Genomic DNA, 13,122 nt, shown 5'->3' with positions numbered 1-13,122 from the left:
GCTACTAATCTTACTTCTATCTGCTGCGTCTTTAAGGAGAAAATTGTTCAAAACGATAATACCGAAGAACGTAGTGTCCATACAAATTCAGAAAGATGCAACATACGACTTAGACCGTAAAGAAATCTATTTAATTTCAAACAAATCATTCAGATATTACACCCTATGGTCATCGATTATCTTTCGCCACATTTGTATATAGTTGATTTTTCATAAAATGTTTTGATTTTATTTTTTAAAATAACATTTAGCTTCCAACTTGTTTTTGAACATTCCAGGAAAATATGAAAATGTCGTCTTCATTACCAAAAATCCTCGAAACAGGAATAAATGTTTTTATAAGTAACTCTCAGATCATAACAATTAAAACATATTATGAAAACTGCAGTCGAAAACATATTGGAATTGCCAGAATTAAAGCGTTTCAAATAACGAAAAATGTTTTTTTCATGTGCAATTACTTAACATGTTGCTTACAGTCCCTTTAAGAATAAGTTTTTTTTAAATTCATGTAATTTTAATTAAATCTATGAATATATTTCCTTGATCTAAGATAGAGATTGTAGAGTAGGTTTCCGGAAACCAATATGTTGCAAACACCCAGAAACACAGGAACTAAATAGGGTTTACAGACATAATTTTTTCACTTGCATACGGGCATTACGCAAAATTACGCTTTAATACGCGAATGAAAGAACGTCCAGTTTTGCGTAATTGAGGCATAATTACATGAATCAACTAAATCATTAAGCAGGCGTAAAAACATCTTCAAAATTGATAACTTTGGAACAAAGGTAGTGATGGCCGCGTTAATTTTTTTTATTTTGTTCGTTCGTCGTTCATGAACAACCCATTTTGTTCTTTTTTTACAATTGTTAAAAAAGTACTTTTTTTTGAATATCGTTTTTCAAAATTCTTTTGCTCCGTGAAAAACTATCTTTTATCATGTTCTTTCGAACAATTTCGTTTTGGATTTTTTTCGATCATTTTTTAAAAACTTTCGTTTGTTCAAAAATACAATGCCCATCTCTAACCACAGGTGCAACTCAAGGGGAGGAGGGAGGGTAAAACTAAAGCTAACACTTAAACATTAATAATTTTCAAAACTTTTCTAAAATTTTCTACATTTTTTATTCATACCTATTACAGTCCAATGTGGTAACCCTTCAATATCATGAGAAACCATTGTGTTTATCTACAGTACATATCCTCGATATTCGAATGTTTATCTACAGTACATATCCTCGATATTATTGTGTTTATCTACAGTACATCCTCGATATTATTGTGTTTATCTACAGTACATATCCTCGATATTCGAATGTTTATCTACAGTACATATCCTCGATATTATTGTGTTTATCTACAGTACATATCCTCGATATTATTGTGTTTATCTACAGTAAATGTCCTCGATATTATTGTGTTTATAACTTTATCTACAGTATACATATCCTCGATATTATTGTGTTTATCTACAGTAAATATCCTCGATATTATTGTGTTTATCTACAGTATACATATCCTCGATATTTATTATTGTGTTTATCTACGGTACATATCCTCGATATTATTGTGTTTATCTACAGAACCTATCCTCGATATTTATTATTGTGTTTATCTACAGTACGTATCCACGATATTTAGGTGTTTATTTAGAGTATATATCCTCAATATTTAAGACACCTGAGCGCAAAACTTAAGACTGTTAAGAAAACCAGTTTTAGAACCCGGGTTTCACGAATTGGGTTAGGCAGTTTTGTGGATATTAATATCTTTGTTATGAAATGTTATTTCATTTATTTTTCATATTCTCCTTTTTTAAAATTAAAAAAAAAATCCACACATATTATCAGACCCCAAAAAGGAAACCCAGAAGGTTCGTTCGAAGATACTCTTTTAAATTTCGGGCTCATGTATCGTAATAATATTCAGTATCGGAAACCCGAGGCCGAATTGAAAGAATTTAAGCCGCGGTTTAAATTTAAGCCGCGTCTCAAATATTGTTGGTTCCATTTAAATTTGTATTAAATTTATCAAGATTTAAGGCGGCGCTCAATTGAAACCGGTTTTTGGTGGATTTGAGACGCGGCTTAATTTCATTAAATTCGGACACCGGTGTCATTAATGGGTTCATACAGTGTTGTTGATACAGTTGTTACCGTTTATATCAATACAATGAAGACAACTTTTTTATTCAAGTTTTAATTGTTATTAAGCTTAATTGAATTACAAGTTTACAAGTAAACACGGAGACGCTGTTTTTTGACAGATTACCTTTGTTTCCATGTTTATGTGTATCCATCCCATCCTGTTTAAAGGCTTTTTAGAAATTGAATTAGAAAGTCGAGTCTTCGTTGCATTGATATATATGACGACGACTGTATACCAATATTTTTCCTTAAATGAAAATCGCCCCCCCCCCCCGCATGGAACTATTACAATTCAGAGTCTGCATGAAACTAAGCTAGTACATTTGTCTCCGTATTTCTCTCTTTTTATCTATCTATCCTTCTCTTTTTATCTATCCATTAAGAATCATTACTTATAATAATTGTCGATAATAGTCTCGTTTTATCAACTGAAACAACTTCTTATTATCCAACCTTACAGAAAAAAATTGTTTCGAATTAAAAAAAAATATAGCTTTTTTTCTAAACGAATAAATTATCTGAAAGATTTAAAAAAAACGAAAGTTTTCTGAACAACAGGTTTTTTTTCAATAAACTAGTTAAGAAGCATATTTTTTGCTGAAGAAATAAATGCTTTTTTCAAACAATCTTTTGAAAAAACGATCGTTTTTTTACTGGACCGAACAATTTTATTGAGTGAACGATTTTACGGAACGAACGATTTTACTGAATGATCATTTGGTGAGAAAACGAACGAAAAAGTGAGAAAATCAACGACAATTTTGAGACGAACAAAATAATTTGTTTGAACGATTGAAAAATGAATTGGGTCATTTCACAAACGATGAACGTACGAAATGATATAAAACGAATGCGCCCATCTCTAATTGCAAGTGGTTAAAATAAACATGTCTTTTGATTTACATACGGTGGTAGGCGATTATATCAACATAATGAGGACGACTTACAATTTCAATTTTTATTAAGCTGTAAAACAGCATGGATAAACAGAAGCTATCAATTGAAAAAGCTCCTCTTTAATTACTTGTAAACTTGTAATTCGAAAAAATCTTGTTAACAAGCAAAACTCAAATAAAAAAGTCATCATCATTGTATTGATATAATCGCCTATCAACGTACAAATATTATATGCAGAATTGCTTCCTGTTTTCGGATTGTAATAACATATTTAAGAAAATCTATTTGATATAAAGCAATATTTCTCTATATTTATTTTGACTGTAACTCTTAACTAAATGAATTTTTAAAAAATGGATTTAAAAAGTTTTAGAAAGATATTTGCAATCATTCAGAACAAAAAGTTTTTAACAAATGAATTATTTATGAGTTTTATAGGACGTTTAAATTGTATGAAAAAAAAATATTTCTGACACACCTACGGTATGTCAATATAGTACACCAAAACCATACTGCGTCCTAATTAATTATCATACAGGGAAATTTTCATCTTTCTAAATATCCCGGGAAAAATTTGAAACCTTCTTTCATTTTATTAAATAAAACCATGAAGATGTCTCATTCTGAACGAAATCATTCATATTTACGCCAACTATAAAATCACAAAAATGGCTGACCAGTGACCACATTTTGGAAATGGCAGTGATTACTGTTTTACAAAAAATATTGCTAAAATCAGGTGACCAATGTTGAATGCCACAAACTATTTGTAAAGTCAAAGACGAATTTGAAATCATCGATCATCAATCAATCAATTTACATTACTCCGGCTTATTTAGAATATCACTGTAATAAAACCTTAAATTTAAATATTGAATATTTAGGTGAAATATATACGATAATATTGATAGATAAAGCAAATTTTTAAAGCTATTTAAAAAACAAATTATGACGTCTGATTTTGTGAAAAATTGTAAGCATGGAGAGACTAGAGATGGCTTTTATTTTGTATTGTTATGTGATTTATGACATTTTTATCGTTTATTGTTAGCTGAGCGACTCCCGTATTAAAATGTTTGTTTAAATGTATTAATAAGTAAATTTATTTGCGGAATACCGCATTTTTGCGTGAAAAAGAAATTACGGAAGCAAGCACAAATGATGCGGAATTCCACGGAAACAATTTCGCGCAAAAATTTTAGGCGACACCAAAAATTCCAAGAAAAACTAGAGTGTTGAATGCAGCTGTAACAATTAATTGCGCAAAAATCTCTTCATTAGAAGTTTAAATAAATTATAATTAATTATTTCTCCTCCTTTACCTAAATGTTTGATGAAGAGAAAAAGATCAATCTCTGTTTACAACTTTTTTCGCACAATATTTCTTTCATTTCCTTCGCAATTTTGGCAATTTCTTCACATATCTATTCGTGAAATATAAGCATCTTTAAAAACAATTATTTGCGCCAAACTTATTCCACGCAAATTCCGCATTCTTATCGGAAACAGATTGACGTGGAAAATGGAATCTTGCGCGTTTTATATACTATAGAAGGGTGTGCGGAAAAATGCAGAATAATTGCCCTGAAACAATAAATTCAAAATTCTATCCTATGCAATTTATACAAATTTATACATTTTACATGTTCCATTTTTTATCAATAAGAAGATAAATACTTATTAGATCATAAAGATCTATGCAAAAAACATTTTCGTACATTGGCAAATAACAGATATTTATTCTACTATCTTCCCCACCAATTGTCAGTGCTGTCATCATCATCATCTTCAGCATCTAATCCAGACCCTTCTGCAGTATATTCATCACCATCTTCAGCATCTAATCCAGACCCTTTCTCATTATATTCATCCTCATATTCATCATCATCAAGAAAGGTATTATCAGCTTCTTCATCATTTTTCTCATCAAGAATGGAATTATCTTTGTCATCATCAAGAAAGTTATATTCATCTTCATCATCAAAAGAAGTATAATTAGTATTGGGATCAGAATTGTCATCATCATCCATTAAATGTTGTTTTTCGTCATCAAAGATGTTCACATCTGAAACATGAATATTGTTAAATTATTGTTTTCTTTCTTTTCATTCTTTTCCTTTTTTTCTTTCTCCTTCTTTTGTCTCATGCACATACTCTCCCCCCCCCCCCTCTTTTTTGGTTAAAAGTAACTAACCCCTTGTTTCCCTCCGCTCTGTATATTCTGCAAAAGACAGTCTTAGTTGTCTAATTTACCTATGTTATCCTCACTAATTGCTTCTACCACCGCTTGAGGTGGTTTTCCCTGTGATATTTCTACATCTATAACTGAGGGGCGCCCCCCTCCGTTCCCACCTGGTAATCCAACATTTATCGGAGGACGTCCCCCTCCATTTCCTCCTGGCATTCCAACATTTATTGAAGGGCGTCCCCCTCCATTTCCTCCAGGCATTCCAACATTTATTGGAGGGCGTCCCCCTCCATTTCCTCCTGGAATTCCAACATTTATTGGAGGGCGACCACCTCCATTTCCTCCAGGTATTCCGTCAGTTATCGGAGGGCGTCCCCCTCCTTTTCCTCCAGGCCTTTCAACATTAATTGGAGGGCGTCCGCCTCCGTTTCCTCCTGGCCTTCCAACATTTATCGGAGGGCGTCCACCTCCGTTTCCTCCAGACATTCCAACAGTATTATAATAAGATCCATGATAAAAGATATTGTCCATGGGATTAAAGTTAAGAATATTCCCATAATCATCTACGAAGAACTTGTGAGGTCTTTCATCTCTAAATTCTGACACCTCCCCAACTTCTGGAGTAAACTGCTGATACTGGTTTCCTCCTTGGTTGTAACTATTTGAGTAAGGTGCTCTATTTCTTTGATGATGGGATACTTGGGCATCATACCAGTGTCCTGAGGGCTGGGAGTATCTTGAGGGTTGGGAGTATCTTGATGGTTGGGAGTATCCTGAGGGTTCAGTGTATCTTTGACCATGTTGCATCCAAGAACCTCAACACAGACAGAATATAGTCAGTAAAACAGCCTTATATTTTTATTATATTATATTGTAGATGAGAATAAAGGGATGCCTTTTTCTGTGAATACTTTTGTATTCCAAATACTTCAAATATGCAAAGGGGATGGAGGAGATGTCCTATTTGATGAGGGTGCCCGCCTTCATTTTTGGTTCAAATCTTCCAAATTTTTGGCTGCACACTGAATTAGTATTTGAATTTTCTAAAATAAAATTGAATTGAATTTTAATTACCTCTAATGACCTCTTATGACCTTAATGACCTCAACATATAGAAAATGTTTCAACTATTGCTTTATGCATTTCAAAACAAAAGCTAGGAACCCAGAGAATACAGTAGCAGCAACGAATCCAGTGTTTCACCTTATAATGACCTTTAACTACCTCTAATGACCTCTAACGAGCTCTAATGACCCCTACCGACATCTAAAGACCTCTAATGACCTATGATGACCTCCAAAATTAAACTGTTCTTACTATGGCTTAATGCATTTTACATGAAAGCTAGGAACCCAGGGAATACAGTAGCTGCTACAAATCCAGTGTTTGACCTTCTTATTACCTCTAACGACCTTTAATGACCTCCACATTGTAAAGGTTCTAACTATGGCTTTATGCATATCAAACGAAAGCTAGGAACCCAAAGAATACTGTAGTGGTGTCATCAATGATCTATTTGGATGATATATTAATTTGATAAATATGTTAAGTGTTATAATTATTGTAACACAATTTGATTTATTTATTTTAATGTTTTCATAGAATCCTCCATTTATTTTGACAATCTTATATGCACATTTAGAATAGAAAAGATTTTTGATTTTTGATTATAAGTCCATTTTCAAAGATGATTTACATATTGCTCGTTTCATATGCAAAAAGGCCAAACACTAGTTTTGTTGCTGCTATTGTGTTCCCTGGGTTCCTAGCTTTTGTTTTATATTCACAAAACCACAGTAAAAACATTTTCAATTTGGGTCATTATAGAGGTCGTTAGAAGTCATTAGAGGGTCCAGCACTAGATTCGTTGCTGCTACTGTATTCCCTGGGTTCCTAGCTTTTGTTTTGCAATATTTTGAATAAACAATACACACGTGTGTTAACATCAAGTTGGTAAATAATCTTATCAGTTTCACACAAATCATTTTATCAAAACCTAAGATTATGCTTAAAGGGACTGCATACATGATTTCAATTTATTGAGTGGCATGTCCGATTTACAGGAGTACTGTTTTGAAACACTTAAACAAGATATCCATGTTTCATTTATTTTAACCCTATTCCTGCTGGGGGGGGGGGGGCAATTTGACCCCCCTGTAGTTGTTTTTTACATAACTCAAAAGTATTGGTCTGAGGCTGTTCAAATTTTCTGACTTTTCCTACATACCCAAAGGCCTCTCTTTAGGCCTAAAACTGGGCTTTAATACTAACTGCCTGAGTCCTCAGGCACACTGCCTAAATTACTGCTTTTTCCTGTAACAAACTAAATCTTTGTTTTGACCTACTTCCACTTGTCAGATTTTGATAAAATTTAGCTTTTTGGAAAGCCTTTGACATAAACGAATTGCACAAGTTTGGCGAACAAAAATAGCAAACTTTGTGCAAACAACCTGTCAAAGGAAATTTGCACATTCTTAGTTTTTCTTGATTAAAAAATCAGAATATTCAAAATTTTGCAAAATTTTTTGGATATTTGAAATGGCATGGTCAAGGGCTTTTCAAAAATGTATAATTTTTCATTTTTTGGACAATTTTTATTGCAAACATTTTTACTATATAACTAGATTTTGCGATAAAAAATTCAATTTTTGCAAATTTTCAATTTTATTGCAGATTCTAAAAGAAGAGCACAAGAGCTTTCAAATGATGTATCATTTGTCATATTTGGACATCAAACATGGGATTTAGAGGGGCCCCAGCATATCCTGGTTTTCAAGTACCCCAGCAGAGATAGGGTTAACTGAATATTTTCAACTGTGGGATCTCCAACTAATATTTGGAAAATTTATACTAATCAAACACTAATAAAAACGACGATATCTTCCACATTATGGATCAGGTTGTTAACAGGGCCTTAGGTCAACTTAAAACTACGACTGTCACTTCAACAACAAAGTTTTATCAAATGCTAAAAATAAATACATTTGCTGTTGGCTCAACAAAGGAGGGCCTTCTGACAATATTATAAAATAATAAAATGTTAGAAAATCTCTTCAAAATTTCTAGTGATCGTCGTCTTTGGTCTTTCTATATCGTGAAGAATAACTTTGTTAAAAAAATATTTTCCAATTCTATTCCAATATATTTAGAATAAATGACGTTACTATAATCTGTTCCTGAAGAGTAAATATTGTTAGAGGGTAAACTGTATCTAAAATAAATAATCATTGATTTCTTTAAAAAAAACTTTTTTTCCTGGATCTGAACTATTTCCAGAAATGTCGTAGATCATTTACATTTAACAGTTTTAATTATGTTAGATCAAATTTGAAATATAACGTCGCTGAACTACCAATAACCGGTTCAAATATTAACCACCGATTCAAATATAAAGGAAGGATTTGAATCGGTGATTAAAATTTGAACTGGCAGTAGGATTTGGGATTTGAAAAATTTTATTCTTTTTTAATGTTGCCAATTTTCTTAATTTCTTACCTTTGATTCCAATATACTCTGTTTAACTGTGAAACTGCAGAATAATCTAAAATTAAAAATAATTTATGAAATTTTCTTGTAAATTGCGAAAAAGGTTAAGATATAAAATGACAAACAACATCAAAAAAACATTTTTAAATTGCAGAAAACATCAGTTAACATTTTGCAAAAGACAACTTGGCAATTGACAAAAAAAAACAGCAAACAACTTGGCAATTAATAAAAAAACAGCAAATAACTTGGCAATTGACAAAAAACATCGAACAACAGAGCAATTGAAAAAAAACTGCAAACAACATGGCAATTGGGAATAAAAGCAGCAAACACTATGACAATAGAGAAAACAAAACGGTAAGCAACACTGCAAATGATAAAAAAAACAGAAAACAACATGGAAATGGCCAAAAAAAACAGTAAACAACGTGGCAATTGACAATAAAAGCAGCAAACAATATGGCAATTGAGAAAAAACAGTAAGCAACATTTTAAATAATAAACAAAAACAGAAGACAGCATGCCAATTAATAAAAAGACTGGAGTAAATTTTGTAACTGTAAATACATATTCAAAAAAATAAAATTCTGCAAAAAAAAATTAAGCATTTTGATAAAAACAAAAAGCAGAAACATTAAGCAAATGACTAAAATCATTAAAAAATATTTGGAAGAAAAAAAAGACATTAGAAAATGACAAAAAAAATCGACATAACTTTTCAACTCAGATCTCTTTTTATGGTAAAAAAATCCTACCTTTATATGGATAATTATACTGTTGTTGATACAGCTGGTTGTACATATAGGCTTTTGGCTTTCCTGAAAGTTAGAATTTAAATACAATGGTATTCTACATAAACTGGAATAATATTGATTGATTGATTGAAAACTTTAATGTCGTCTTTGACCATTAATATGTTTAAATTTGTATAAAAATTCTTAATATCTCTGTTATTGTTCAAAGCAAAAAAGGGAAATGAAAAGAACAGGGCTATTTTGTGATTATTGTTTTATAAAAATTACTAAAATTATTTCTGTTCTGAATCATTAAAAAATACAGATTTCAAAGCAATGTACACTGCAAGGGATAAAAGTTCCTTTGTACAGGGTGAGTTAAAACGAGATTAAAGTAATTTTTATGGCTGAAATCATGTTTTTGTTTAAAATTATTAAAGTATGATTATCACATTATAACAGAAGGTTCTTTGTTAAAAAAACAGAAAAAAAACTACGAATTCTTTTTCCTCTGTAAATGTAGTTTAAAGTAACCCTCTTTAATGGAATTAACCTTATTAACATCTTTTCTAAGAACATTTTATTTTCCAAGCATAAAGATTTTTCCATTATTTTTTCTTGCAAAATAAATAAAATCTAATTACATGAAAAGTATTGTAAATTGAATCAAAGATTATAATGATTGAGTTTCTTATAAAACATTAGAAATGACGAACTTATAGTTAAAGTTTTCTACCTGTAGATAGAATAAACAAACAGGAAGCCAGTACACTTACAATATAAAACATTATATCTGGAAAAAAAAGAAACGGTTGTAGAGAAATGTAGACAATTGACTTTTTATACAAACACAACAGTTACAGGATTACCCACAAAGTTACAGGATTACCCACAAAGTTACAGGATTACCCACAAAGTTACAGGATTACCCACAACAGTTACAGGATTACCCACAAAGTTACAGGATTACCCACAAAGAGACAGGGTTACCCACAAAGTTACAGGATTACCCACAAAGAGACAGGGTTACCCACAAAGAGACAGGGTTACCCATAAAGTTACAGGGTTACCCACAAAGACGCAGGGTTACCCACTAAGGATGACAATTTTATAAGTGACCTGTTCCTTAGCACGATTTAAGGTTTTTACAATTCCCATTGGAATACTAAAAATTTTAAAAAAAACTTACCAAAGGGATGGACATTGTTTTCAGGCCCATTTAAACCCATCTCAAATTATTGTGGAAGCCTTTAAAAAGTTTTAAAAAAAACTTTGAATGTTAAAAACGGACCACCATGCTCATCCCTGTTTTTCGGGTAAAAGATTGTTAACACTTTTACTCAGCGATTGCACAATGTAAAAGCATATTTTACTGTATCAATGGAATATAGTTATTTATAATACTGTACTCTCAACCTAACTACACTTTCCTTGCTCTTTAATTATAAAGATTTTACAGTTTTGAAAAATATTTTCTTAATAATCCCCCTTCTACATCACTACATTACAATTTCGTGAAAATATAAATTATGAAAATGTTAAAGATTTTTCTGATTCTGCGTTTAAAATTATGGTAAACCCCCCCCCCTACCCCCTGCAAAGAATTATGTGGTATATAGATGAAGGAAAAGGTGAATGCAAACTGCAGTTCTTATCTTGATCTTGTTTCTCTCCCGGTGTCGCGTGATAATATTCCCCCCCTATGTTATTCTCTCCCCCCATCCTATAAATTTTAAGCTTTTCAATACAAATTAGAACATTAAAGCCATGATAAAAACTTGTCAATATTTTAAAGGAAAAGCACAATGGGAAAGCATCGATACTCATTCCTTTAAAAAAAAAGCTTTTTTCACGCAAAATGTCGTCTATTCTCAAAAATTTCGTTCGTTTCAAGGAGATATTGAATAGAAGGAGGGGGCGATAGGGTTTCCGTACACTTTCTAATGTAAACAAACATGAGTTAGTAAACTGTGAAAGTAGTATTAACTTGTTAAAAAGATTGAAAAAGTTAAGGATTTTAGTTATATACGAAAAAATTACAGAGAAATTTTCAATCAGATGTCTGTTTATAATTTGTGTTATTGTTTACAATCTTTATTATTGTTGTTACGCAAAAACTAGTTCTTCAGCAGTCCAAAAACGCCGCAGCAAAGTGTACGGAAACCCTATCGCCCCCTCCTTCTATTCAATATCTCCTTAGTTCGTATAAAAAATCGATGCCATTGTCTGGCTACGCCTACGGGCTTATCATGGAATCCCACNGCGGGGGTTCCATTTCCATTAGCTTTTTTCTGAGAGTTTATGATCCATTGTTTAATAATTTGAAAGGAAGACGACTTTTGAGAGTCAAAAGCTTACTGTGATTTACCCCTCCCGTAAATAATGTGCAATTCCTTTAAATTAATAATTTCTATGTTTAATTGATTTCACAGACTAACATTTTGAGAAATTCTTGAGGTAAAAATATATTGCCTGGGGGGGGGGGACTGATGCACGACACCGGCTCCGAGTGTCAAGACCTTACATAAATATATACATTATACTCTGTTTATATAGGGGCCTTAGGAGCTCTGGGGATGGGAGGGGAAGTGATGGAAAATAGGGCGGTTTTAATTTGTATTTTCATGTTCACAGATGCTTTATCGCTATTTGGGAGCCATTAATGTGCAGCCTATAACCAAAGAGAATAGAATATATATTAGAGTGGAATTTACTAGAAAAAAGTGTAAAACGGCCATTTTGTTTCCATACTGCAGGTGTACTTAACTTATTTGTGCTATATAACCTTTTGGGCCCTGAAACATCATTTTATGGAAAATCTAAAATTAATATTGAAAGAAAACCAAATTATGAAATAGGCTTGTTTCATAATTGACCAATGATCAATAGACTGTATACCTTTTACTTAACAAACAATGATTTTCCGTTACAATTATAAATCAAATGATGTGTTTTATTCACCTAATTAATTTTATAAAGTTTATTTAACAGCTTTAAAAAATTCAAAATTGAAATAAATAGTCTAAGGAACATTCTGTATTAATGTACTCTACTGCATGTAATTTGTGAACTTTTACATGATTTGTACACTTTGAACTCCCTTTCAGGCTGAAAGGGACTGACAAAATTCATATCGAGGGATTGTCTAAATTCCACTCTAATAAATATTCTATTTTCTTTGCCCATAACTTATAATGATAAATAAAGTGGTTTAATAGTTTTATGCTTAAACCTTAAACTTGTTTACGCAAAAAGTAAGCTGGAAGACACTGAGAGGAAAAATATGAAATTGAATTTAATATGATCTTTGCAAATCTTTTGATTAATTTGTTAAAAATCAGTGCTATTATATTTCAAGGGCTCGGTACTTCCGGGAGGCTCGTCACTGTAAATGTGGAGGCTCATGGAGGCCGCGATTTCTTCCCTCGTTCACTTGCCATTAGTCATAGAGCCATTTTAAATAGTATCATAGTTCTGTTTCAGAGCCCATACAATGTCGTTATCCTTAAGATCTTTTTTAAATATCATGAATTAGTTATTGCTAAATCAAAAAAAAAACAATAAATGAAAAAATGTTTTAGTTTATTCTATTTCTTAAAATCACATTATCTACATATCTAGAAGGTCATGAAATGCATATGGATATATACTTTAAATCTAC

The 13,122-nt window shown here is 31.8% G+C and overlaps 1 protein-coding gene across 2 annotated transcripts; it reads right to left on the bottom strand.

The window, feature by feature from the left end:
• Positions 1-3,628: 3,628 nt before the first annotated feature.
• Positions 3,629-10,272, bottom strand: LOC111715200 (pro-resilin). Of its 2 annotated transcripts, none has more exons than XM_023490483.1 (6): positions 10,198-10,272; positions 9,483-9,545; positions 8,734-8,779; positions 8,415-8,449; positions 5,304-6,053; positions 3,629-5,115 (listed from the first exon to the last, which is right to left on the bottom strand). In XM_023490483.1, exons 1-6 carry the CDS (start codon positions 10,247-10,249, stop codon positions 4,796-4,798), a joined length of 1,266 nt encoding a protein of 421 aa, XP_023346251.1. In that variant the 5' UTR covers positions 10,250-10,272; the 3' UTR covers positions 3,629-4,795. The 2 variants fall into 2 exon arrangements, with proteins under 2 accessions (XP_023346251.1, XP_023346252.1); XM_023490484.1 differs by having other exon boundaries at positions 5,403-6,053.
• Positions 10,273-13,122: the final 2,850 nt, after the last annotated feature.

The sequence above is a fragment of the Eurytemora carolleeae genome, unplaced genomic scaffold, assembly GCF_000591075.1.
Source record: "Eurytemora carolleeae unplaced genomic scaffold, Eaff_2.0 scaffold1727, whole genome shotgun sequence".
Taxonomy (NCBI): Eukaryota; Metazoa; Arthropoda; class Copepoda; order Calanoida; family Temoridae; genus Eurytemora; species Eurytemora carolleeae.
Note: the sequence above shows the minus strand (reverse complement) of the source record. Positions and strands in the feature narration are given on the sequence as shown.

What these genes read in the sequence shown, in the direction of transcription:
- LOC111715200 (XM_023490483.1), bottom strand. Translation starts at nt 10,249, where the DNA reads ATGTTTTATATTGTAAGTGTACTGGCTTCCTGTTTGTTTATTCTATCT. An exon ending in GTATAATTATCCATATAAAG is followed by an intron (nt 8,780 to 9,482) that starts GTAGGATTTTTT and finishes TTTTAATTTTAG; the next exon opens with ATTATTCTGCAGTTTCACAG. An exon ending in AATTAGTGAGGATAACATAG is followed by an intron (nt 5,116 to 5,303) that starts GTAAATTAGACA and finishes TTCATGTTTCAG; the next exon opens with ATGTGAACATCTTTGATGAC.